We start from the raw sequence: 26,904 nt of genomic DNA, 5'->3' as shown, positions 1-26,904 counted from the left end.
CTGAGGAAAGAATTAGAAGGACCAGAAGGATTGCTTTTGGCTTTCCAAAAGTGTGGGGATTGGGTAGTAGGGATCCATTTGGGGGTAGGCTTGAAAAGTTGTACATTTGTTATCGTATCCCAAGACTATAGATGCCTAAGCCATGAAATGGGGAAAACTGATCTTTCTGCCATGAATGAGGTGGATTTTAGGGAGATTTTGAGTGTTTTACACTTGTTTATTCAGGGTGAGACAAGACAGTGGAACCTAGGGGTTTTTTCTTTATTAGGTTTTTGGGAAAGCTGCAAGTCAGCCAAATTTGCTTCCAAAAGGAAAAAAGCCTTTTTTTTTTTCCTCTTAGGCTTTTATGTGTAACTGGGTAGTAGGATGTATGTACTTTTTGATATTTTAGTAGTTGACTATTCTGGTTTTTTCTCCTTTCTTTACTCCTAAGTAGACAGATATGCATGGCTTGGCATTTTAATATTAGCTACTACACAGTAAAGCACTAAAATAAGGCCCTTTGAGCAAATGGCAGAGATGAACGGGAGTTGGTTTGAACCAACACATTAACATGAATTCCCAGAAGAGGACTCTCGTAGGAGTAGGAGTCTGAGTATAATCCTAAGCAAAGTTTTAGGGCCAGCTTTTGTGTGACATAGTGTCACTTATATTTTCTTTCTGTATTCTTTTTATCTAGTTGTCTTGTATAGGACAATTTGAGAGTACTAGATCTCAAGTCCAGCCCTACCTGCCTGAGAAAACCGATTTCTGTTTGTTTTGCCTAACCAAGTTTCTTAGTGGGTAATGTAATGTCAGTTATGTGGTAAAGAAAACAATTTGAACAGATACTTAAGGGTATAATATGTAAAAACAGGCAGTAGACCTTTTCACAGATCTTTTTAGTGACCCAAGTTGGTGATTTTTTTTTTTAAGTAGACTCCACACCCAACTTGGAGCCCAATGTGGGACTTGAACTCAATTCTGAGATGAAGACTTGAGCTGAGGGGTCCCTGGCTCAGTCTTTTAAGCATCTGCCTTTGGCTTAGGTGGTGATCCCACGGTTCTGGGATCAAGCCTTGTATTGGGCTCCCTGCTCAGCAGGGAGTCTGCTGCTCTCTCCCCCCCTGCTTGTTGTGCACATGTGCTCATGCACTCTTCACTCTGTCAAATAAAATTTTTAAGAAAAAGACCTGAGTGGAGATCAAGAATTGGATGGACACTTAACCAACTGAACCACTGAAGTGCCCTTTACCCCTGATTCTTAAATTTGCTGTGGTATCGGGAGTACTGGTGCTTCTGCACATTGGGCAGACTGATGCCTTAAAATTGTCATTAGGGTTTCAGTTAAACTTCATACTCAAATGATATGAAAATCACAAGTAATTAGGCACAGTCTGCGGTTTGCTGCAAGTATTGTTTATTAATCTACCTATTTGCATATGAGCAATAAGTTTTCATTGGAGAAATTTTGAAATTTTAGGATTATAGTTAGCTTAAATAGAGAAACCACTCTTTTTGTAATAGTTCGTAGTACTCTGTGTTTTGAGAGGGGATAATAACGAAAACCATTAATAGCTAATGAGTTGATGGGATAGTGTATTCGATTAGTGAACAGTTCTGTTGATGTTTGTGTTTTCTTGTTTTCCTGTCTTTTCCCTTCGACTTCTGATTATATTCTCCAGAAATGTCTGCCCATTTCATTATGGCTGAGTTTTTGAGTTAATCTTACTTGATTTTGCATTTTATGTCTGATTTTGTATACTTGGTGTCATGTTGGTGTTCTCAGGATCTTTAATCCCAGAAATGTCAGAAGGGAAATTTTAAGGTTAGAAAGGACTTCGGAAGTTTAAATTTGGCAGCACTCTGAACATTTATTTCCCTTTTTCTGCTAAAGAAGTTAGAGTAGGACTTTGGATATTTGGTTGTAGGGTAAAAGCCTCTATAGCCTAGTTCAAAAGTTGAGTGCCTCTTAGGGCTATGGAACGCTGGAAATTCAGGAACAAAAGGCAATTTTGGTTTCTGCTTTCATAGGGCTGTCCTTGAACAAAATCTTCATTTTTTTAAACAAGTACCGATCTCTAAGCGGTGGATGGGTGAGGCTCTTCATGCAGGCTCCTTTGTCCTCCCTCCAGGCAAGGCTTGTTAGTTCTGATAGTTGCTGCTGCCAATGCTGGAGAAAGACTCTTCTTTGGTGTTCCTCTTATCTTTTGCTTTCTCTAGTTGATCACACTGAATTGCCTTCTCACCAGAATCCAGGCCACTAGGGGAAGGTGCGGCTGTGCAAGGGGAGCACTCCTCCCCTTTGTGGGTGCCATTTCCTAGAGCTCCTGGAGTGATTTCTTCTGTTGCAGCAGCTGTGTAGATCATTTTTGTTTTATCTGGAAAGTTGAAAAAGGGTCAGGGGTGGGAAGGAGAGCAACCATTGTTAATGCAAAGCTTGTTCAGTTGAAGACTGCACATCCTATGTGTTGTGTTTTGGGGTTTTCCCCATATGTTTACCACCTATCCTCCCATGACTTAGACTCTGTAGAAGAGCTGTGTTTTCCCTTCAAGATCCTTAATGGTAATACTACTAATAAATATTTATTAACTCTTAATCACTTTTTCTCCCAACTTCTTGGTACAGGCAAGTGCAGTGGGAGAGTTTTATATTTTCAGCAGGGTTGACTTTTGCATTCAGGAGGATAAAGCTTTAGGGGGTCTTCTAAGTGGAGTTTCCATGACCCCCCTTCGGTTACCCCTTTTCCTGCCTGTGTGGAGGGTGGTGAGTTGTAATAACAGTAGTCAGGGTTCTTCATCTATTTTGTCCCCATTTTTGTAGAAGGGTACAGAGCTCAGAAACAAAAGCGAGTCTTCACCCTGAGCACAGCTGCATTAGCTCTGAAGAAGGGCTTCTGAGGTGCATTGTAGCCTTGCAAACTTGGGAACCTGGTTGGTTGGTTTAGAAACTTGCACCTCTCCTATTACTTTTGCGAGATGGAGACTTCAGACTTCATGAGCAACAAATATGAGTTGCTCTCAGGTAAGCATCAGACTAGATTCTTTTCCACAACTCCACTGTAGGTTTGTTTGTTTTTTAAGATTCATTTATTTTAGAGCATGTGCTCAAGCACAGAGGGAGGAGAGAGAATCTCAAGCAGACTCTCCACTGAGCAGAGAGCGGGACGTGGGCTCAATCTCATGACCTTGAGATTATGACTTGAGCCGAAGTCAAGAGTTGGGATACTTAATCAACTGAGCCACCCAGGCACCCCTGCACGCGCTTTTGAAGCATTGCTTATAAAGTTCTGAAGTATGGTCAGCTACTTTCTGGTTTCTTTTTGGCTGCTTGGTAAGATTATATCCTGTTAATTGTAAATCTGCATTTGCTACCATGAGATAATTCCCCCAGGGGAGGTTGTCTCCTAGGTTCTGAATTAATCCTCAGGGTCTAGAAAACATCTTGAAGAAGCCCTCAAGTTCATGGGAAATAAGATCCTCTTGAAGGATTTGAGTGGTTAAGAATATACTGATGTTTAGAATTATAAAATACTGATATCTTACCATTTTTCCTGATTTTAAAAAATGACATTTGCAGTTAGAGGAAGGGATTATACTAGATTATTGTGATAATTACTGTTTATAATAAGCTTATATATTGCATTTTTTTTTCTGTTTAACCAGTTGGAGTCTTTTTTTTTTTTCTTTTTTTCTTCTTCTTCTGGATTATTAGGTTGCATTGCTTTATTATACTTTCTTTGGAGTGGTCCTGGAGTCTAACCTGATTCTAGGACAAGAGTACCTAATCCTAAAAAGATTTTCCAAATTGTGAATAGGGGCCCTTTCAAACAACTACTACCTCACAGCTATATGATATCCAAGATAATTTTCTGCCCTATTTCTTCATTTTGAGTCTTCCTGGTCTTCCCAGTTAAAGTCAAAATTGACTTATTCCCATGGAGGGCAAAGTCCACAGTTCATTCTTCTGGCTAAAAGACCTAGCCCTTGCTCTTTGGAGTCCTTTCCTATTTTTTGGTGCTACCTTGTTCCTAGTGACTTGATAAGAGTTGAAGCCCCATCCACAAGGTCCCTGCCAGAGATTTGTTGGCTGGCAAGGATCAGGTCCAATTATGGGAGAACTCAAAGGAGAGTGATTCAGTACTCACCCTTAGAAGGCTTGATTTTTTCATAGCACCGAAAGATGAAGATCAGGAGAACCCCTTCCCCAAGCTGGAAAATCATGTAGAGGAGAGGGAAGAAGAAAAGTGGTCCAATGACTTCAGGGGGGAATGTCACATTGAGAATGGTGGAACAAAGCTGAACATTTTGGCATCCGGTTTCCATACTGACAGTGCGACTGCACCTATGTAGGTTAAAACAAAAACCCCAATCCTTTACTCCCTCAGAAGGGACATGAGGGTGCATATTCACTTGCCCTTCTCTCTCTCTCTCTCCCTCCCCCCCCCCAAATCACCTAAGACCCAATGAATGAAGGTAGAAGGGAATTTTTTGAGAGCTTTTGAGTAGTTTAGAGATTTACCAATTGTCTACTTCTGTAGGATTGCCAAATTAAAATTTGGACAAATGTCTGGCTGATGAGGGATGAAAGGAAGTTGGTGTGAGCCAGTACAATTCATTGGCTTGTTAAGTTTACGTACAGGGTAGTTGCAGTAGGAACATAAAGTAGAAGATTGAAATGCCTGAAGACCTTGTCCTGTTCCCTGGTTTCTGATTTAAACATCTTTAATTCCAAAACGATAATGATTAAAATTCCAAAACCATAATGATTAAGAAACTTGAGGGACACCTGAGTGGCTCAAGTTGGTTGAGCATCCAGCTCTAGGTTAGGGCTCAGGTCATAATCTCAGGGTTGTGAGATCAAGCCCCACATTGGGCTTTGTTCAGCAGGGAGTCTGCTTGAGATCCTCTCCTGCACCTACCCCTTAACGCTGACTCTCAAATTAAAAAAAAAAAATTGATTCAGTCTCCTCTTTGAAACATAAAAGCTCTTGGTTTTGCTCTCTTGTAGACTAAAGAATGGGATGTTTACATTGAATGAATATTTAATTCATTGAGTTATGTTAGTGTTTTAAGATAGTTACTAAAAATTCTGATACCTGCCTCAGCACATTTATTATGGGGGAACTACTCTGAGGACCCTTGACTATATAGCTGTTTATCTGTCATTGAAGATTGACATCTTGTGGTCATTGACAGCCTTTACTCTGCAACCATGTGCTACATCCTGTAGTACTTTGTACTTTATTAGTGTGGTTCTTAAAATGGATAACTTTTTAAGATGTATTTTTAAAGCAGTTCAGCTTGGTTGGGAGTACTAGGATGCTACTGATGTTTAAGGATCCATAAGAATTTGTCTATGGCTGAAAAGAGGCAACAGTTCCTGAAATGCACTGCACTAGGTAGACTGTGTCTGATTATCCCATAACAGACTGTCAGGATGACTATTCCTGAAAAGAGCCCTGAGTTTGTGAATTGGATTAAATTACAGAGGTCCACAGCCACTTTGACTCTTGGTGCCACTTAGCAGAGCTGTCACTTAGTGGTGTCCACATCAAGACTAATGCCTAGGCAGGTGAGGAAGAATGGGAAAGGAAGATGACCATGAGCACTCAATTATGATGATATTGGGCTACTCCAGTGTGTATTAGCTACCAGATTCAAGCAGGCGGTGGGATTTAGGCTCAGGAGGGGGCACTTTGTCATGAGCTGTTCCTTTTTGGGTTGTTAGATAGATGCCTTTGTTCAGTGTTTCTCACAGTCCAGAGTTCCTTATTCGGTTGATTGATTTATACATGCTGCCAAGAAAATGCCTCCCCCCCGGGTTTTGGATCTTAGTCTTTTCCTGAGAGACCAGGACAAGAATGATGCCCTTGGGCATTGAGATATAACATATCACCTACCGTCCGTTGAGGCGGAATAGAGCAGAGAGGATATAGCCCAGCAGGAAGCCAATGAAAGGCATTAGAGAGGAGGTGGCCAGCAAGTGTGGTGTCATGACAAACATGATACTCTTGCCCACGTTGATGACAGACAGTACTGTTATGGCCACACTTAACAAAAGCATGATGATCGTCCCTCCCTGTAAATGAGAACAGGAAAAAAAGGTGATTAGAAGAGTAGTGGGGGATAGGGAGGAGCAGAGTCTGAGGAAGCATGAATGGGTATCAAAGGTGGAAAATACTTTTTTTTAAAGTTTTTTTTGTTTTGTTTTTTGTTTTGTTTTTGGAAAATACTTTCATGAAAAATTGGCTTTTGAAGAAGAGAGTGCAATATCTTTTTTTTTTTTTTTTGGCACTCTTAATGGGTAGCTAGGAAGCTTGGATGACAGAGACTTAACATTTTTGTTACTGTTGACTGTTACAAGAATAAGAGATCTAGATACTTACCAGCAAAATGAGTTTATTTGGATATAGAGGAAGTGCCAATTTGGGACAAGCGAGCTATGGTGAACCATAGGCAAGTCCTGAGAACACAGGATTGGGCTTTTAGAGAGGAAAAGCTGGGAGAGGCTGTTTTGCGGAGTCGTCATTGGCTGGGCTGTTGCTGGGCAAGGAGTTTTTTTTGGGGGGGGTATGTAAAGTAAGCTTTCTGTTGGGTAATGCAAGTTATGCTTTTGGCCACTGGTAGTGCAGGAGAACTTTCCCTTTGGGGCTTCTGGACTCCCATGTTAAATGAGGTTTTTTCTTTATTTTCTCATTCGATCAAAGTCTGTAGTCAAAAACATTGCTGATCAAGAGATTTTTTTTATATTTAGTGATTGTATCTGCTAAAGTAGCTTTGTCCTCTGGTGCCAGGAAGGACTTTTCTGGGTTTTGTGTCCCGTGTTGGAAAGTACGTAGGTTGGAAACTGTTGAGGCCACATTTGAGTAATAAGGAAGGGTATGAGGGAGAACTCCAAGGCATTTCCCATCTGAGGTCTTTATTTTGACAAGATTGTAAGGTTGGAGATCATCCTGAAGTCTTTGAACTAACATATCTCCTTGTTGGTGTGTTACTTCTGTAGAGATTTGACAGGCAGTAAGTAAAAGTTTAAAAATGATTATACAGCAGAATAATGAGGTTTGTATATTTAATAGTCCTAAACTAGGATCCCAAACCTGCAGACATCCAGCTAAGAGGTCAAAGGACTGATGGTTACAGTTGGAGAAGGTTGAAACAAGGTATGGGAACACCTGGCCATAACAGCTTAACCTGATAGGTCTTGTAATTATAATTTGGGATAAAAGAGAAATTGGTTGGTAGTAAGGGACCTCTAACTTCATGAACAGATTGCAGTGTCTGGTTCCAGATGTGACAGAGTTTCCCCCCTTTTGCCATAGATTGGGCCAAGAAAGGGAGGAAGAAATAAGGTTAAGCAACATTGAGAAAAAGGAATATAGGCCTAATGTAGTCATCTTGGGAAAGCTGTATCCAAGTGTCATCTGTTTAAATTCCTGAAAATTAAATTATTTTTAGATCACAAGTTGATGTACAGGTCCAGTCAGGGTTTGCTGCTTTTTTTTAGATGATATAAAATTCTATTCCTAAGTTTGGTGGCACAACAGTTTAACAGGACCCAACAGGGCATTTTCAACAGGGTTGAAGAGAATCTTTCTTGAGTGGTCTTCTAGTAAATGTAATCTCAGGACTGCAAGGTGTGATGGTTAAAGTCTTCCATCTCTTGGGAGCACACTGTGGAAAGATTACTCTTTTAAAGCATGGTTAACAGACTAGATTTAGAAGGATTAATGGCAGTGACTTTGGCCATGGTATTTGAAGGGTCTCTATGGATTTTGCCAGTTGAGTCTAAATGATGCTGTTAGTGTGTTCAGTTAGCCTGGAAGATTGAGGGTGGTAAGCACAGTGAAAGTATTATAAAAGCCAAACAGCACAGACTTGTCAAAGCCCTGAACTAGTTGAGTGAATATCCTAGTCACTGAAGTTCAAAGGGAAGTTGATGGATGATCTTTTCTAGTAGGATTTTAGCCGTAGAAGTAGTAGCCAATCTACACTGGGAGAGCTTCAGCCCAGTGAAGAAACCTGTAAACCATTAGTAAGACATATTTATATCCAGGAGATGGGAGGAAGCAACATAAAATCTGTTTATCAAACCTCAGAGTCTGTTAGGCGGTTTGAAGTGTTGGGGAACAGCATGGACAGGTTTTCTTGAATTGTATTTTGAGCAGGTGGGGCAAGGAAGATAGGCACCCTTTGGGATCTTGTTAGTATTTTCCCACCAGTATTGGTTCACGAAGGCTTTATAGATTCAGTAATGGGAACTTTGAGTCTCTGGCAGGACTAGGTTATTTGGCTCAAGCCAGAGTTTATTTTTTTAATTGAGCCAACAGTAGATTTCTAATACTGTTTTTCCTTTTCAGGGGCCAATTGTTGAGCATCTCTAGTCAGTTTTTCTAGGTTATCATTTGGGGGAACATCCTTTTGGACCGTGACAGGTTTGGTTGGTGGTTGGTTCCTTTGAGAACAGCATTCATTGCAGAAATGTCAGCAAGGTGGTTTCCTTTAGATTCCAGGGAATCAGGTTTGGAATTCCCAGGGACCTTGATAATGGCCAAGTGGCTGGCGAGAGTATGGCATCTAATAATTCTGGGCATAAAGGCCGTTTTTAATTTTGTCCCCTCCAGAACTGAGGAAGCCTTACTGGTTCCATAGCATTCCAAAGCCGTGAGCTTCTCAAAAGGCCTATCTACTGAGGTGAGTGGTAGTCCCTTCAGGGCTTCCCAACTACGTTTTGAATGAGATTTCCTGTATTTTCACATTATTAAGCACAGCTTCTGGTTGGCACCTCTGGATTGCAGATAGTTCAGTGAATGCTGTGACTCTGAAGGAATGAGACTATTCAGACCTTCCACAGTTTTTAATTACAAATTAAAAGTTTTCTTACAGGGATCCCTGGGTGGCGCAGCGGTTTGGCGCCTGCCTTTGGCCCGGGGCACGATCCTGGAGATCCGGGATCGAATCCCACATCGGGCTCCCGGTGCATGGAGCCTGCTTCTCCCTCTGCCTGTGTCTCTGCCCCTCTCTCTCTCTCTCTCTCTCTGTGACTATCATAAATAAATTAAAAAAAAAAAAATTTAAAAAAAAAAAAGTTTTCTTACAAACTCACTATCTCTGGAGCCTGTATACACATATCTACCATACTACCATCGCTCCAAATATTTTGGAACTGAGAAATTACTCTTGGAACCTGTCGTGCTCGCCTCAGATACCTCCATTATGAGAAAGGACTGCATGCATTTTAGGATGAATTTGATCTCTGGAAGTGCCAAGAGTCCTTTGATGTGAAGCTGGTAAAGGTGGGGATCAAGGTAATGTGATTTTAGACCTCAAGTGATTTATAACCCTTAAAGGGGCAGCTACTTTTTTGAGTGACCTGCAGGCTGGATAATGAAGGAAGTTACCAAGTTTGTGAAATGTTCTGGGTAAAATAAGACAACACCCGAAACAAAGCAGGTCTACCCTGCCCCAGATAAGTGCTATGAAAGCAATATTTATTAGAAACAATGGTATATGTACATTTATTTTAGGATTTGCTTTATTTTACAATTTTTTGACTTGATAGTTGGATCTTACATACCATTTTATTTTTTTAAGGATTTTATTCATTTGAGAGAGCATGAGGTGGAGGGGAGAGGAGCAGAAGGAGAGGGAGAAGCAAACTTACAACTGAGCAGGGACCCTGGGGTCATGGACCAAGCCAAAGTCAGATGCTTAACTGATAGAGCCACCCAGGCGCCCCCTGATTTGACCATTTAAACGTCTTGCCTTTACCAACTGATGTCATGAACTGATTTCATGTACCTCTTAATGCCCAGAATTATTAGATGCTATACTCTCGCCAGGATGGAAAGGACTTTCACAGACCTCCTTGATAACCACACATTTCAAATTATATTAGAAGACTTACCTGATGAACTGCCCCGTTTGCATTTGGATTTCTCCTCTTGGATTTTTCCTCTACTCAGTGACCAAATAGATTCTGTTCTCATTAAAATGTATGTGTCATTGGTTTACAGAAATTCTCCATGAACCCAGAAATCCTCTTCTCTGTGGCATCCACTTTCATTCCCTCACTCTTGTTCATTCTTTGGGGTTGTAGAGTGGTTTTGAGCACAGCCATTCGTGTGACTCCAGTGTGAAAGCTGGCTCTGCTAGTCCCTAGGAGAGTCAGCTTTGCTCACTCAAGGTTTCTGAGAGGTGGACAGCACAGCACCTGGCATGTAAGAACCACTCACTGAATCGTAGCTCCTCTTATTACTCACTGGTAAAGGAGAGGAATTTAACGTCCCAAAGCTTCCTGTCACTCAGTCCTGCCATTTGTCCACAACCTCTTGCTGAGATAAGATGCCATTGGTAGCTGCTTCTCCGTAGGTCGTCATGTTCTTTGTACCTCCTGACTTCACTGAAGCTGTGATGAGTGTCCATTCATGGTCAATCTATCAGCGTGCTAGTGACCCAGGAGGTGAACTGGCTCGCTCTTCCCACAAAGGTAGCCTATACAGGTTGTGACCAAATTAAGATGCTCTCATTTAGGGAGTTGGGGGGATACAGAAAAGGAAGGAGTAAAAGAAAAAAAAAGTAGCGGAAAATGTTAAAAGACAACCGGCAGTGTTAGCCCATGAGCTGGCTCACATCATGAGGCAGAGGGGGGAGTTCACCAGTGGCAGCAGGTAGGGAGAAAGCATGGGAGTGGCTGAGTCACTGTAACAGCAGGACCCTCATTTAAGGGTGGTGGGTGACTTGTGGGAAAAGTGGACCATGTCAGACTGAGGTTCATCAACCTGACCACACAGATTTGAATAATTCACCTTTGCATGGGTAAGCTAAAGTATTTGAATTGCCATTCCAAATAAAGCACCCTTGAAATTGTGTCTTGGCTTACTTAAATGTGACTGCCCACAAGATAATGCAAGTGGTTGAGCAGAGTTTGAACAGATACGTTCTGCCTGAGCCAGTTATCAGGAGTCGGGTATATGGATTTGAAAGTTTCTAGAAGGGTTAAGTGTGGAAAGAAGCAGGGACGAGTGTTAGCTCATTTTTCAGCTTACGATTTACTGTATCTTATGCAAGAGGGAGACTTCATTTGACTCCATTTCTGCTGTTGAGTGATGGACATGGTGATGCAACAGCAACAGGAGAGTGATCAATAATCCTGGGTCTGCCAGGTAAGTTCCCTGGGCCTCCATTATTCTATCTATAAAATTGGAATAACGCAGGAGACTGAACTTTATCCTGAAAGCCTTTTCAGCTTTCAGATCTGAGATTGATGCTGCATCCTCAAAGACTTTTAAAGTTATTCTGAGTTTAAAAGACCTACAGGGATACCTGGGTGGCTCAGGTTGAAGCACCTGCCTTCGGGCCCAGGGCATGACCCTGGAGTCCTGGGATTGAGTCCCATATCAGGCTCCCTGCATGGATCCTGCTTCTGCCTCTCTCTCTCTCTCTCTCTCTCTCTCTCTCTCTCTCTCTCTCTGTTTGTGTGTGTCATGAATAAAGAAAATCTTAAAATACATTCTTAAATTAGTTGTGACTAGCAGTACCGTCCTTGACTTTCTCACCTATAAAGTGGGGAAGAGTAGAGTTGCATTAAATGATAATCAGGGATCCGTTCACATTAAAAAAAAAATTATTTTTCTACTTCCACAAACTATCTTAAATAAGATTAAATGATAGGCACAAACATTTCTGGGCTTTCTCCCCCCACTCATGTGGGGAGTGTCCCATGTGGAGAGAAGGACACGTACAAAGAGAAAGCTGGGCCTGGGGAGGGTGGGGATAGCAAATCAAGAATGGCCTGGAAAGCCACATTAGGGAGTTTATAAAATTTATCTTGGAGAGCATAAGGAACTAATGAGGTGTTTATGGTGGAGAGTCACGGTAAGAGTTTGTACTTTCCAATCTCCATCCTCAGGTTAAAACTAGCTCAGGGAGCCTTCAGGTTAGAAGGCTGTTTCAGTTGGCTTGTGAGAGAAGCTAGTGGTCTGAGTGATAGTACTGCTCTCAGAGATGGGGAGGAATGGATGGATCCAAGTGACACAAGGCAGAACAATTAATTCCCTATTAAGTGAGGGAACATTGAGAACCACTTACTGGTTTTGTGGCTCAGGCACTTGGGATGCCATTCCTTGAGATAATTACATAAGGAGGAGCGGGCTTGGAGAGGAGATGGTTTGAAGACATGGCCCTGAATTTTAAATGCCTAAGGTATATTGAGGTAGATTTGGCAGTTAAGTGGATTCTGGAGTCAGAGGAGAGTTGAGGGCTGAAGGTGGTGTTTTGGAAGTCATCAGCTTCTAGATGGTCATTGATATGGACCAGATGATCTGGTGGGGAGACCCTGAGTTTAGGGTAATCTGGCAAAAGCAGAAAGCTTCGGCTAAAGACAAGTAACTTTTACCAGAGGAACTCAATAGGGAGTCCAAAAAGAGGTGCCAAAGAGGTGATAGGAAAGCAGGAGAGACTAGTTAACAAAGCTGAGGGATGAGGCTGCTGAGAAGGAAGCAGTGGTTCGCTCTACCAAAGGTGGCTAAAGAGTTAAGGATGAATTAAGAAATGTCTGTTGGGTTCGGCAAAAAGAATCGGTCGTCATCATGCTGAGTGGCTAGAGACCAGGGAAGAATTCAGGTAACTGAGACTAATTGTGGAGGGCCTGTCACTTGTGAGAGCAGCCCTGGTTGGTATGGTGCCAGTCAATGGAAGGTGTGCGGGGCGGGTGCAGGGAAGAAAGGGAAGTATTGGAGCCCAGTAGGGATTTTTGTTTTAAAGACACGTGAACCTGTATTGATACTGATTGTGAGAAATCAACTGATAGACTTTAGAGATGAGAGCAGAGGTGGGGGAGGCTGTGGGGCTTGGGGGGTCATAATAAAAGATCTCTGAGAAGCAAGAGTGGAGAGAATGGATGATGCCATCTAGAGCTGAGGTGAGGTGATCGAACATGGACAGTAGGGGGGATGATTTTTCCAGATCTTCCAGCAGGGTGGGAGGGGTTGCTGTGGCCACTGTATTACGACTGGGCCAGGGCAAGGGCAAATCTATCTTGTATGAGGATGGTAGTGTGAGAATTGAAAAGTCCTGACAACCTGACTTGCAACTTCTTTATCCTAGGCCCAAAGCTGCTGCCAAGTCTTGGGCTTCCAAGCAGCATGCTCTGCAGGGAGGACGCTGTGGCCCAGGACAGAAATCTGAGGCAGGGAAAAAAACAGGCTCTTAGGGAGGGTGTCAGAATGCAGAGTCCTTACTGAGGTGGAGCATGGAGCCCAGGCCTTGGGGGATGAGCAGTGAGCTGGAGGAGGAGGAGACCGACAGAGACTGAGCTCCAGGGTCTCAAAGTAGGTAGAGGTATCACTGAGGCACTCCCAAGAGTCCCATGATTTTTCTGAGGGCAAGGCAGTGGCACGATGTCCTGTGTGTGACTGTGCTCCTCCAAACCCCCTGGGGCCCTACTCCCTTCTTCCCATCCGACACCTGAAATGCTGGGAGTGCATATACTACCTCTCCCTGTTCTCTTGTCCTCTGGCTTGTAAAGTTGGCTGTTTGCCCTCATCCCCCCTGAGTTCCTCTCTCCAGGCGTCTCCCCAGGCTGACCTAAGTCCTACCCTTTCTCCATGGTCTCCTCAAGCCTGTCCCTGCCAGGAAGCTATCCTGAACCCCTGCCCCTCCCTAAACCCATCTTGCATTCAGCCAATACCTAGTTGTACACTGTATTTGATTTTCTCGTGTGTTACTTCACTTTCTGCTAATATCAGACTTGGTGACATGAAACCTCAGAGTGTAGCATAAAACCTAGCATCTAGTAGGTATATAATACAAGTTTTTTTTTATTATAAAGTAATGATTATATAATTGTGTGTGTCATTTTACTTTTTGCTCCTAACTTTACAGCAGTATTCTAGTGTACGTTACAACCCCATGAGGTAGGTGTACCAATTGTAGACCCTTTTGTTTTTCCAACAAGGAAGGAAACTGACAACAGAAAAAGCCCAATGATTCTCCTCCCCAAGCAATACACTGAGATGATGGTGGTGGTCTTGCTCCCTGCACAGGCAGGTCCCCAGGTTCTTACCTTTTTGATATAGCGTACATACTGTGGCCGTTTGGCTTTGAGGAAGATCCCAATGGTGCAGGGAATGAGAACCAGGACTAGTGATAACACAATGCCTTTGTAGGGTACCTTGTCCTTCAGATCCCCATCATAAATCCCCTTGGAGTAGATATACAGGAGGAGGGGCATCATGCCCAGGGCAAGGAAGGTGGAGCAGGTGGTCATCACGATGCTGGGATGGAGAAGCAGGGAGAATACAGAGAGCCCATTAATAGACTATTCTGTTGAGTACCTGTTACATTCCAGGCACTGTGCTAAGCATTTTACATTAATTTCTTTTTTCCAGTAGGCTTAAGAGATACAGGTTGATATTCTCACGTTCTTTGCTTTATGGTAAATAGAGTGAGTCCCAGAACCTGAAAAATATATCTTCTCAGCTCTAATTTGTATCCTAATTGCACTATTATCATTTCCATTTGGAATCCAATACATGTTAGCCCCAGAACCTACAGGGAGGGGCCTTCCAGAAAGGCCAACTGAAAGAATGAAGCTGCTAGGGAACATTGGTGGATTTGTGGATATTCATGTGACAATATATGGCTCTGGCTTCCATTCTTGTGGGAGGGTTGGCCATGAGGGGTTGATAAGACCCCAGGAAAGCCCCACCAAGTGTGTGTGTCTCCTCCCCACAGCTCTATCTACACTTCTTTGTTTCCATAGAGGTGAAGTAAACTTCAGTGAACACCAAGCATGGCCTAGGTCAAAGGATCCAAAGTAGCCATCAAGGACAGCAACAGGTAGAGGTATCACTAGGAATAAGTAGATGTCAGAAGAGAGAGACCCTCAAAGAATACTGTGAGCTAAATAATGGGAAAATCCTTTTTCCATGAATATCTAAAACACCTAAGCACATATTTGAGCTTGTAGGAAAGTTCAGGAGGTTTACAAGTACCAGCAACAGGATGCAAAGGAGTTGGTCGGTGAGCTAATGCCAAAGCTGCCATGTGTGGAGTGGGTAGGGGCTGGAGCGTTAGTCATGGTAATCTGGAGGCTTAAGTTTTCATGCCAAAGGGAAGGACCAAAACTGAAGTCTATGCTAATGAGAAGAGGAGAGTGGAAATCAAGAAATCAATAATAAATATTGGAAAAGTTAAGTAATCGTGTCAAATATAAAATCATAATGAAAAAATATTTGGGACAGAGTAATCAACACTTTTTAAAACACGTGGGAGATGACCTTGGATTACACAAGTTTCTTAGAAATGGCATCTAGAGGGATGCCTGGGTGGTTTGAGCGTCTGCCTTTGGCTTAGGTCATGATCCTAGGGTCTGGGGATTGAGTCCCACATCAGGCTCCCTGCAAGGAGCCGCCTTCTCCCTCTGTGTTTCTGCCTCTGTGTGTCATGAATAAATTTTTAAATGACAGAGTGCGCGCGCGCGCGCGCGCGCACACACACACACACACACACACACACACACACACCCAGTGACTTGATCAGTTAAAAACATTTGTGCTTCAAAGGACACTATCCAAAAAGATACACCAGTGGCTAATAAGCGTAGAAAAAGATGCTTGACTCATTAGTCATTAGAGAAATGCAAATCAAAACTATAATGAAATCACCATAATCACTAGTATGGCTACAATAAAAGTGATGGGTAGTAAGTCTTGGAGAGAATATGGAGAAATCGGAATTTTCCTGTGTTGATGGGACAGTGACCAACCAGCAGTTCTACTAGGTACATAGTCAAGAGAAGTGAACGCCTATATTGACACAAAAACTTGTATACTAATGTTCATAGCAGCATTATTTGTGATAGCCAATATGTGGAAAGCAATAAAGATACCGACTGATGCATGGATAAGCAAAATACGGTGTGTCTCTACAACCGAATATTCAGCCCCAATTAACAGTGTGTTAAGTATTGGCACATTACCACATGGATGAACCTGGAAAACGATATGCTATATGAAAGAAGGAGAGGGATCCCTGGGTGGCGCAGTGGTTTAGTGCCTGCCTTTGGCCTGGGGCACGATCCTGGAGACCCGGGATTGAATCCCACGTCGGGCTCCCTGCATGGAGCCTGCTTCTCCCTCTGCCTGTGTCTCTGCCTCTCTCTCTCTCTCTCTCTCTCTGTGACTATCATGAATAAATAAATAAAATCTTTAAAAAAAAATGAAAGAAGGAGAAACATGAAATCCCACACATTGTATGATTCCACTTACATAAAATCTATAGAGACATGAAATAGATTAGTGGTTGCCAGGGGCTCGGGTGAGAGGAATGTGTAGTGACTAACTGGTTTCTTTTTGGAAAGCTTAAAATGTTCTGGAATTAGCTAGTGGTAATAGTTCTACAACCTTGTGAATGTACTGAGAACTAGTGAATGATACACTTTCAAAGGGTGAACTTTATGGTATGAATTATGTTAATAGAAAGCCTGGAGAGCAGCTAAAATATTACTCAGAAAATTAAATATTATTAAAATAAATAAAATTTTTTTTATTTATTTGAAATAGAGCATAAACAGTGTGGTGGGGTAAAAGAAGGCGAAGCAGGCTTCCTGCTGAGTAGGAAGCCAGATGAGGGACTCGATCCCAGGACCCAAAGATCATAAACTAAGCTGAAGACAGATGCTTAGCCAACTGTGCCACACAAACACCCCAAGGTAGCCTTAAACTTATATAGGAAGAGCAGAAGACTAGAAATGAGCTAAGTATCTTACTCAGAAAATTAGAAACAAAGTAAACTCCAAGAATATAGAGGAAAGAAAGTATTGAGAGAATGTATTTTTAAAGATATGTAAATTCAGAGGATGGGGCACCTGGGTGGCTCAATTGATTAAGTGTCTGCCTTGACTCAGGTCATGATCCCAGGTCTTGCGATGGAGCCCCACATCAGGCTCCTTGCTCAGCGGGGAGCCTGCTTCTCCCTCTTCCCCCTGCTCATGCACTCTCTCAAAATCTTAAAAAACATAAAACATCATTTTTTAAAAATAAATTTATTTAAAATAAACCAAGACCAGTTCCATTGCCAAGTCCAAGCAAAGACACCATTGGCCTGACTAACCAAAGAAAAAGAAGGCACAAATTGATTTTATCAGGAATGAAAAAGGGAATGTAATTATAGACACATTCAAGATTTTAGAGAGTTCTAGAAGAAACTGAGGCCAGTTTTATACTTTCCTATTTCAACTTGGATTACATGGACAATTTCCTGGGAAAAATGATCTATAGAAGCTAACTCAAAATGAAGCTGAAAACCCAAATCAGTATCATGAAGTAGTGAAGACCTATCCTCCAAAGCCCACACACTATAGTTTTACAGCAGAGTTTGATTAGACATTCAAAGTACAGATGATCTCAATATTCTACAGAGAATACAAAAAGGGAAAGCATGCCCTGATTTATTGTATGTGAATATTGTAATTTTAGAATCAAAGCTGCAAAAGAACAATATGAGGAAGGAAAGTTAGAGGCCTTTCTCACTTATGAACAAAGAAGAGAAAATCATAAATAAAATGTTATCAAATCTAGCAATTCCTTTACAAAAACAAAGAATAAGATGAGTTTATCCCAGCAATGTAATAGTGGGTTAACATTAGGCAATATACTGACATACATCACTGTATTATCACATTAAAGAAAAATGGTATGATTGGTTCATAGCTAAGAAAGTTGTCATTCAACAAAATTCCGTGTTCACCCATTAAAAAATAAGCACGTTAGCAATAATGGAATTCCTTAACCTGAAAAGGGTATCTATTAAAAGTCTATAGCAAACAATAAACTTTATGGTGAAAAACTAGAAAGTTTCCTTTAAAGAAAAATAAAGCAAGAATACCTGTTATCATCACCTCTATTGTAAATCATACTATATGTCTTTACTAGCAGAGCAAAACAAGAAATAGAAACTGTATAGGGATGGGGAAAAAACCTAAATTTTCTAAACTAAACATGCCAGGGACACCTGGGTGGCTCAGTGGTTGAGTGCCTGCCTTCAGCCCAGGGCGTGATCCTGGAGTCCCAGGATCCAGTTCTACATTGGCTCCCTGCCTGAAGCCTGCTTCTCCCTCTGCCTGTGTCTCTGCCTCTTTGTGTGTGTCTCTCATGAATAAATAAATAAAATATATATTTTTAAGATTTTATTTATTCATGAGAGACACGGATTGAGAGCGAGAGAGAGAGAGAGACACGAGGCAGAGGGAGAAGCAGGCTCCATGCAGGGAGCCCGACATGGGACTCGATCCCCGGTCTCCAGGACCACGCTCTGGGCTGAAGGTGGTGCTAAACCACCGAGCCACCCGGGCTGCCCAAATAAAATCTTAAAAAAAAATAAAAATAAAAAAATCCATAAGCTTTTGAATACATCAGCAATATGAAAAAGTCCATTGTGTCCTGGCAAACTGGGAAAAATAATTAGGACAGTATTTCTTTTTCCCCACCCCATCCCACCATATGCTAGGACATGGAGTTTTTAAAAAGATACCATTTAGCAGATGTAACTACATGGACTATGGTGAGCCTTTTGTATATAATTGTTGAATCACTATTCTGTATACCTAAAACTAATATTGTGTGTCAACTATCTGTACTGCAATTAAAAAAAGAAATGCCATTTATAATATTCACAAAATCTATGGAGTATTTAGAAATCTAAATACCATGCAGGGGGATCCCTGGGTGACTCAGTGGTTTAGTGCCTGCCTTTGGCCCAGGGCGTGATCCTGGAGTCCTGGGATCGAGTCTCGCGTCGGGCTTTATGCATGGAGCCTGCTTCTCCCTCCTCCTGTGTCTCTGCCCACCCCCCATGAATAAAAATAAATAAATAAAAATTATAAAAACATTAAAAATACCATGCAGGATCTTTTTAAAAAGATTTTATTTATTTATGAAAGACAGAGGCAGAGACATAGGCAGAGGGAGAAGCAGGCTCCCGTAAAGAGCGCAATGTGGGACTCGATCCTGGGATCATGCCCTGAGCCAAAGGCAGATGTTCAACCGCTGAGCCACCCAGGCATCCCCCATGCAGGATCTTTATAGAAGAAATTATAAAATTCATAGAAAGGTATAAAGTCCCATCCACCCCCAAAAGAAAAGCTACACGATTTTCATGGATGTGAAGATACAATATTCTAAAAATGTAAATTTTTAATCTATTAATTTAATCAAAATGCCAGAAATATTTTTTGTAGACTGGAAACCATCTCCAGAATCAAATGAATAGTAAGGGTGAAGAATAGCTAACATAATTTTCTTTCTTTTTCTTTCATCCCTCCCTTCCTCCCTCCCTCCCTCCCTCCCTCCCTTTTTTCTCTTTCTTTCTTTCTTTCTTTCTTTCTTTCTTTCTTTCTTTCTTTCTTTCTTTCTTTCTTTCTTTCTTTCCTTCCTTCCTTCCTTCCTTCCTTCCTTCCTTCCTTCCTTCCTTCCTTCCTTCCTTTCTTTCTTTCTTTCTTTCTTTCTTTCTTTCTTTCTTTCTTTCTTTCTTTCTTTCTTTCCTTTATTTTTCTTTCTCTTTCCTTAAGATTTTTAATGTATTCGAGAAGCAGAGAGAGTGCAGGGAGGAGCAGAGAGAGAGGAACAAGCAGGCTCCACATTCGATGAGGGGCTCCCTGCCAAGACCCTGAGATCATGACCTGAGTCAAAATGAAGAGTTGGATTGTTTAACTGGGCCATTCAGGCGCCCCACAGCTAGCATAATTTTCAAGAAGAACCGGGTGTGAGGATTTACCTTTCAGGTATTAAGACTTAGAAAGTCGGGCAGCCCTGGTGGCGCAGCAGTTTGGCGCCACCTGCAGCCTGGGTTGTGATCCTGGAGACCCAGGATCGAGTCCCACATTGGGCTCCCGGCATGGAGCCTGTTTCTCCCTCTCCTGTGTCTCTGCCTCTCTCCCTCTGTGTCTATGAATAAATAAATAAAATCTTAAAAAAAAAAAAAAAAGACTTAGAAAGTCATTGTAATCAAGAAAATGTGGTTCTGGCTCAAGGTAGCCACACAGACCAATAGAAGAGAGATCCCAGACACAAACCCGTGCATATTGGTGAATTTTATCTATGTGAGAGATGGCATTACAAATTACTGGAGAAAAATTCACTCCATCGTACTGGGGATTCTCTCTATTCATTTGAAAAATATAAAATTAGATCACACTCTACAAAAAAGTCCTAGGCTGATTGAAAATCTCCATGTGAAAAGCATAATTTTAAAGTTTTTCAAAGAAAATGTAGAGGAATATCTTCATGGCCTTAAGCATAGTAAATGATTTCTTTTTTTTAAATAAAGATTTTATTTATTCATGAGAGACACAGAGAGAGGCAGAGACACAGGCAGAGGGAGAAGCAGGCTCCCTGTCAGGGGAGCCCGATGTGGGACTCGATCCCAGGATCCTGGGATCATGACCTGAGCCAAAGGCAGATGCTCATCCACTGAGCCACCCAGATACTCCCAAGCATAGTAAATGATTTCTTTATGGAACTCCCCCCAAAACACAAACTGTCAAGGAAAAATAGTGGTAAATTTGACTTAATTAAAGTAAGCACTCTGTATCATAAGACATCATCAGCAGAATATAAAGACGAGCCCCAAACTGTGAGTAGACCCTTGCAATCCACAAAAACAACAAATAACTACAAATCATTGAGAAAGGACATAACAGTCCAATAGAAAAATAGGCAAAGGACCTATTTCTAGAAGGGGACCAATGGTGAATTGGTCAAATGGCCCTTAAACATAAAAGGTGCTAACCCCTCCCTTAAAATCACGTTTCAAACTGCTATGACCCATTTCACTCTCACCAGATAGCGCAAATTAAAAGTCTGGCAATTCCGAGTACAGAGGAAGACAAGGAGAAAGGAGGATCTTCCTACGCTGCTTAGGAAAGTGTCAAGTGGAACAAGTACTCTAGAGATTTGTTTGTAGATGCGGGAGCCTCATGACCTAGCAGTCCTGCTCTGCTTGCACGCGCTGTCACCCAGGACGCCAGGGGCACAGGTACCACACCGCTCCCAGCAGCAGCAGCACGTGAAATCCACGAAGTGTCTGCCGCAGAACAGGTCCGTTCAAGCAGACTGCACTGCAGTTCAAATGCGCTGAGGTAGCTGTTTTACTCAGGTGCCTCTATCTCAAAAAAGCAAGCTGTCAGGGGATCCCTGGGTGGCTCAGCAGTTTGGCGCCTGCCTTCGGCCCAGGGTGTGATCCTGGAGACCCAGGATCAAGTCCCATGTCCGGCTCTCTGCATGGAGCCTGCTTCTCCCTCTGCCTGGGTCTCTGCCTCTCTGTGTGTGTCTTTCATGAATAAATCAATAAAATCTTAAAAAAAAAAAAAAAACAAGTTGTCCAGGGATCTGGGCAGGATGGTACTGTTTGTGTAAAACTTAACAACAGGCAAGTATAACGGTGTATCTTGCTTATGGATATTTACAAGTAGGTAGTCACAGGTGTAAAAGGGTCTGCTCCCTTGGCATGGGTGGAAGGGCACCAGAAGGGGGGCCAGTGGGAACAGTGCTAGCTATTGATCTCTTCTTGTGAGAAAAGCCACACACAACTTGTGTGCTTGTTTTGATGTCCTTGAGCAGAGGAGTCATGCTTGCTTTGGCGTGGTGTGTCAGACATTCTGGAATTTTCTCCGGGATGTGGTGTGCCTTGTGAACTCAGGGAGGTGAAAACCATGCTCTAAGACCTCTAGGTCCTTCCTCCATGTGCAAGTGCTGGGCGCGCCTCCCAACCTGCTGGTGTCTATGACTTGTGATCCTTTCTCCCGAGGGACAGGGAGGAGAGGTGACCCGCCCAGATGGAAGCTCTGAGGCCAGAGCCTGTTCCGCAGGGACAGCGTGGACCTGACCGTGTCGCGGGGGCTGGAGGGCCGGAGGGAAGGGAGCACGTGTGGGTTTTCAGTTCTCCTTCCCGCTAAGAGCACTGCACATGCCCTGCTTTTGGGCATCCGTACAGCCTGTTGGAGGGACAGGTTTTGAGCCCTTGTCAGTAAAGGCGCTGGGGGCTGGAGCTGAGTAGGGGGACCTGACAGTGTCGGGTGAAGTGTGAGGCTCCCGGAATGGCTTCCTTGTCATCGTGGGGAGGCCTGTGGGCTGGGCGAACGTGCAGGGCAGTGCAGGCCGTCCCAGGGCCTCGTTGCCCTCTGTCTCGGAAGAGCAGGCTCGCTTCAACCTTGAGGGCATCTCCCCTTGCCTGGGGGTCACCTGCATTCTTGGGAGCTTGTGTGTGGTGGCACCCTCGAGGAAGGGACTGTCATGCCTGCTCCACCCGGGGGCCCAGTCTCCAGGAACGTGGCCTCTGGCCTGTGATGGTGGCGGCCCCGGACTCACCCCGCTGTGAGAGGGAGTAAGGGCAGGAGAGGGCCCGGGACGGCCTCCACACACGACTTGCCCACAAACTCTGGGGGCCTCTGGCGAGTCTCGACGTCAGCTCCTCATGTATAAAGTGGAATCGGGGTCTTAAGACCGCCCCCCCCAACTCTAAACGGGCCGTAGTCTAGTGTTGTGCTTAAAGAGAGGTCTCCACCTGGCATAGCCTCTGGGCTACAGCTGGCCCTCACAGGCACCGTTTGGCTCACACAGTGTTCTGAAAAAATCTTAATGAGTTGCCAATATTGAAAAATTTAGAGATTTCATGTAAAAAGGGAGATTATACTTTCTCTTGAAAAACAGGGAACTGGAGCAGTGGTGGCTCCCTGCTCGCACAGAACACCGATGGCAGAGATACGGTGGCATCTGGCCTGCTCAGGAGGCCCGTGCCTCACAGCCGGCAGGCCACCTCCAGCCACTTTGTTCGTTTATATTCATGCCTGGCCCTGAAGATACTGGAGGGAAAGGACAGGCTTTGGAGCCTCCCAGGTTCTCAGACAAATGTATTAGCCTCTCTGTGGCTCAGTTTCCTCATCTTTGAAATGGGACTATGTATAGCACCTCCTCCCGGGATGCTGCATGAGAGTTTTGTGTGAAGTGCTTGGCGCAGGGCCTGGCTGATTTTTTATTATCGGTATCATTTCCTTATACCGGAAGGAGTTGTCCCACATGAACTCCAGTCGTAAGTTAAAGTCTGGCAGCCTGTGACGTGAAGCATGCAGTCTGGCGTGCTCGGCTGCTGGGGTCTGAGGCATGGTTTAACATGCATGGAGGTTTGTGGGAAGGGGCCTTATGGCAGACAAGGGGAGGGTGTCGCAGCATTATCTTCCAGGCCTTGGAAGAAGTGAGGGGCCCCAGGGGCCCAGACAAGGAGGCTGAGCAGGAGAGCATGAGGGCTCATGTTCCTGAGTCCCTACAGGCTGGGCTGGTGGGGTCCTGGAACCTCACAGAAGCACGCACTCTAGAGAAACCTCACTGGCACCCCCTGGCCGACGAGGCTGGGACATCTGGTCACTTACACTTCACAAACTCCCTGTTGTCCTCTACATTGTCCTTGCTCTTATGCTTCTCCAGATTCACAGAGCCCTGGGAATACCCCACCCCTGACCTCTGACTTCCTGCACTCCTTCTACACCAGAATTAAGGTACAGTCTGAGTTTCTTGGGACATGGAGGCTGCAAAGAGCCTCGTCCACAGGGCAGATTGAAGACCAAGGGCTTGCTTGGCAGCAGGAGGATTTGGATCCGAGAGGGGGAAGGGTTTCCTCACAGGTAGTTGAACATTGAACATGTTCCCGTGGAAGACTGGACAAGCCAAACCCCCTCTTTGTGCCCGTCTTGCCATCACCTAGTACAGCGAGGGCTGAGTCACATGGGTAGAGAGTCCAGAGCTCGGAAAGTGGGTCCCAGTAAAGACCAACTCACTCTTGTTTTTTCATTTGAAGATCGATGGCGGGCAGCCCGGGTGGCTCAGCGGTTTAGCGCCGCCTTCAGCCCAGGGTGTGATCCTGGAGACCCGGGATCCAGTCCCACGTCAGGCTCCCTGCATGGAGCCTGCTTCTCCCTCTGCCTGTGTCTCTGCCCCTCTCTCTGTGTGTGTCTCTCATGAATAACTAAATAAATTAATCTTTTTTTAAAAAATAAATAAAGATCGATGGCCTTACTCCTCATCACCAGCAGGGGGTTCCTTACCTGGTTGGTTTGCTTTAGTAAAGTTTGGCAGGGTGCTGACCAGCAAGAGCAGCTGGACTGTCAGAACCCCCTGGCCTGCCTGGCATAGAATAGGGTCTCCACTGGGGTCTGGACCTCAGAGGGGGCAGGCTGGAGACTGAGGCTCACATGGAGGCAGGAGCTTCGACTGGTGGTTTTCCCTCAGCCAGCAATGGGCTGCTGCTGGGGCTGCAGCAGGTCTGAAATGGCCTCATTCTGGCAGAAGTTCCAGATCAGAGTTCTTCCTGTTTGGAAGGACAGGCCCTTGCTGATGTCTGCTGTTGTGCTTTGGGGGAGGCGATCTGCTGATTTTCCCCCTACCAGTTTGGCTGAGGTGCATGAAGCCCAGCATGGCCCCGGGCCAGCACTGGGAAGCTCTAGGATCTTTCTGGTTGTCTCTTTGCATGGATATGTTCCTGTGTCTGATGGGCCCATGGGGGTAGGGGTGGGGGCGGGGGGGGGCAAGTTAAGAGAAGCCACCCTATACACCTGAGTAGCTGGAAGGATCTTTGAAAGGTCTTGCCTGTTCTCCAGGATTGGAGGGGCTCTTTGGTTCTGAGCCACCCTGGTCTCCCTGGAGAAGTTGGAACCCATGCGCACTCCCTTTCAGATCTCTGGCCTCAAAGCAGACAACAGGCCCACCATGGGAAGTGCGCAGAGCTCCCCAGAGGCCTCTCGGGTATGAACCAATACTCCTTCACGTCAGTTCTTGTGGCCCCTCTGAGACACCTCTGGAAGTCAGGGGGTCTCAGGAGGCCCCCGGACCAGCTGGGCCCCTTTGACTTGGTACTTAAACCAAGGTGTACCCCAGCTCCTGGCTCCAGCCCAGCATAAGCTGTTGATAGCACTGCCTGCCACCGTCCCACTGCCCTGGGATCCACCTGCCCCCCACTCACTCCTTAGCCTGGCTTTAGCCCAGCTCTTCCCCTAGACTGTGGCATATCCAGTGCAGCTCCCATCCGCATGCGGCTTCCTCCTCACCTCCAGTCCTACCTGAGGTTCATGTCCCCCTTCATGGCCAGACTGAAGACGTTGGACAGGGTCCCCCCGGGCGAGCAGCCGCAGACAAGGATGGCCAGCGCCTCGACGTTGTTGAGCCTGAACACCTTGCCCAGCATAAAGGCAGTGAGAGGCATGATGCCATACTGTGCAATCAGAGCGATGGCCAGCCCCTTAGGCTTCCAGAAGTGAGCCTTGATCTTGCTGAATTCCATGGTGCAACCCAGCGAGAGCATGATAATGAGCAGCAGGAACACCAGAATGATGCTCAGGGCCTTGTCGGTGAGGCGCTTGCCGAAGTTGGGTGGGAGGGTGAAGTTGAGCGGAGCCGTGACGTTGGGGGCGTCCATCCTCTTGTCTGGCAGTGGAAGGTGGGGGACCCAGCACTCCCCTTGTTCGCCGTGGACTCCCTTCCTTACCCAGTCTTTACTGGGTGCCTTCTCTAGTCCCGTCCCGGGCAGCAAGCTTCAGGACAGAATGTGGCTCTGGGCAAATAGAAGGATTATGCAACTGGTTGTGCTGTTTCTCTGGCTGCGGCCCCAAAGCGGGAGAGAACCCAGAGCCTTATCTGCCTGGCCTTCCCTGCTTCCTCCAATTCCTGCACCTCTGCAGCCTTCCTAGGTGTCCCTTCCCTCTTAACACTTTGCTACCTCTGGGACCCGAGAGCTGTTTCTTGCCTTCACCGCCCACTGAGCACAGCCACAGGCATTCTGTCTCTGGGGACCCATCCAGGACCCGCACAGATCCAGGTCTGGTCCTTCTTGTTCTCTGTTCAGTCCCTGATGCCTCTGTTCTCATTTGGGAGGGGAGGGGGACAGATGCCTTCCCCATGCCCACGGGGTCGTGTAGTGGACACGGTTGAGTGACACATTTTCTTGCTGGACATAGGTAGCATCATCTCTCAAGGGCTGTGAGATGGGGTAGGGGCTGGTGTGCTGCTGGCTTCCAGGAGGGGATATGTCCAAGGTTCCTCACCTGGAAGATGATGCGTACCCATGTCCTTCTCGCCTGTCCTGGGCAAACCCTTACCTTATTCCCAAGCCTGGACAGAACAGGTCCCAGGGGGAAGAATATGCTCTGCAGAGGGCAGAGCCTGCTGGGATGGTGAGGGACTCTTGAGAAGCTGGGGGGCTCTTCCCCTAAAAGGCAGCTCTCAGGGAACCCTTGCGCAGAGATGTTTGTGCCCCGATTTCCAAGCTAGCCTCCTGAGGAGCCCCATTGCTTGGGAAACTTGCTGAGAAGGAAGCAGGGATGAACAGACTTCTCTCTCTGATTTCCTGACTGCTCTACCTTCACGCTGGCTTGTGTGCCAGCTGGGGCCAGGCTCTGGGCAAGCAGCAAAAGTAGAAAGAGGTGAGGGCAGGGCACTCGGTGTGTGTGTGTGTGTGTGTGTGTGTGTGTGTGTGTGTGTGTGGCAGCCCTGAGCCTCCTTCCATCCCAGGGGCAGGTGTGGCACAAGAGAGCAGTCTCCAGAAGAACAATCACATGGAACCCATGAGGCCTGGATGGGGTCTCCTGGTTTTGTATTTGCTGAAACAGGATGTTAGGCAGGACAGGGAGCAGGGTATGAGCCACTGTGGGTTGGGGGGTGGGGACAGATCTTGGTCTGGATTGAGGAACCACCTAAAAATGAGCACTCTCCAACTATGGCCCTGGGCCCCTGGAATCCTGCATGGATAGAGACTGGGGAAGCGGATGCACACCTTTTCCACCACACGTGCACGCAAATGCTGCTTCCTGGAGTTGAGAAGAGCACAGTCCTTAGGGCTGAATACCCTGGCTTGGGACGAAGGAAGCTGGAAGCTGAAAGA

At 45.0% G+C, this 26,904-nt stretch overlaps 1 protein-coding gene across 1 annotated transcript; it reads right to left on the bottom strand.

Moving 5' to 3' along the window:
- Positions 1-1,228: 1,228 nt before the first annotated feature.
- SLC10A1 (solute carrier family 10 member 1) lies at positions 1,229-25,601 on the bottom strand. Its single transcript, XM_055303968.1, has 5 exons — positions 25,088-25,601; positions 14,045-14,255; positions 5,883-6,061; positions 4,128-4,324; positions 1,229-2,360 (listed from the first exon to the last, which is right to left on the bottom strand). The coding sequence occupies exons 1-5, from the start codon at positions 25,441-25,443 to the stop codon at positions 2,125-2,127; spliced, it is 1,179 nt and encodes a 392-aa protein (XP_055159943.1). The 5' UTR covers positions 25,444-25,601; the 3' UTR covers positions 1,229-2,124.
- Positions 25,602-26,904: the final 1,303 nt, after the last annotated feature.

Source organism: Nyctereutes procyonoides, unplaced genomic scaffold, assembly GCF_905146905.1.
Source record: "Nyctereutes procyonoides isolate TBG_1078 unplaced genomic scaffold, NYPRO_anot_genome, whole genome shotgun sequence".
Lineage (NCBI taxonomy): Eukaryota > Metazoa > Chordata > Mammalia > Carnivora > Canidae > Nyctereutes > Nyctereutes procyonoides.
This window is presented reverse-complemented; position numbering and strand designations above follow the sequence as displayed.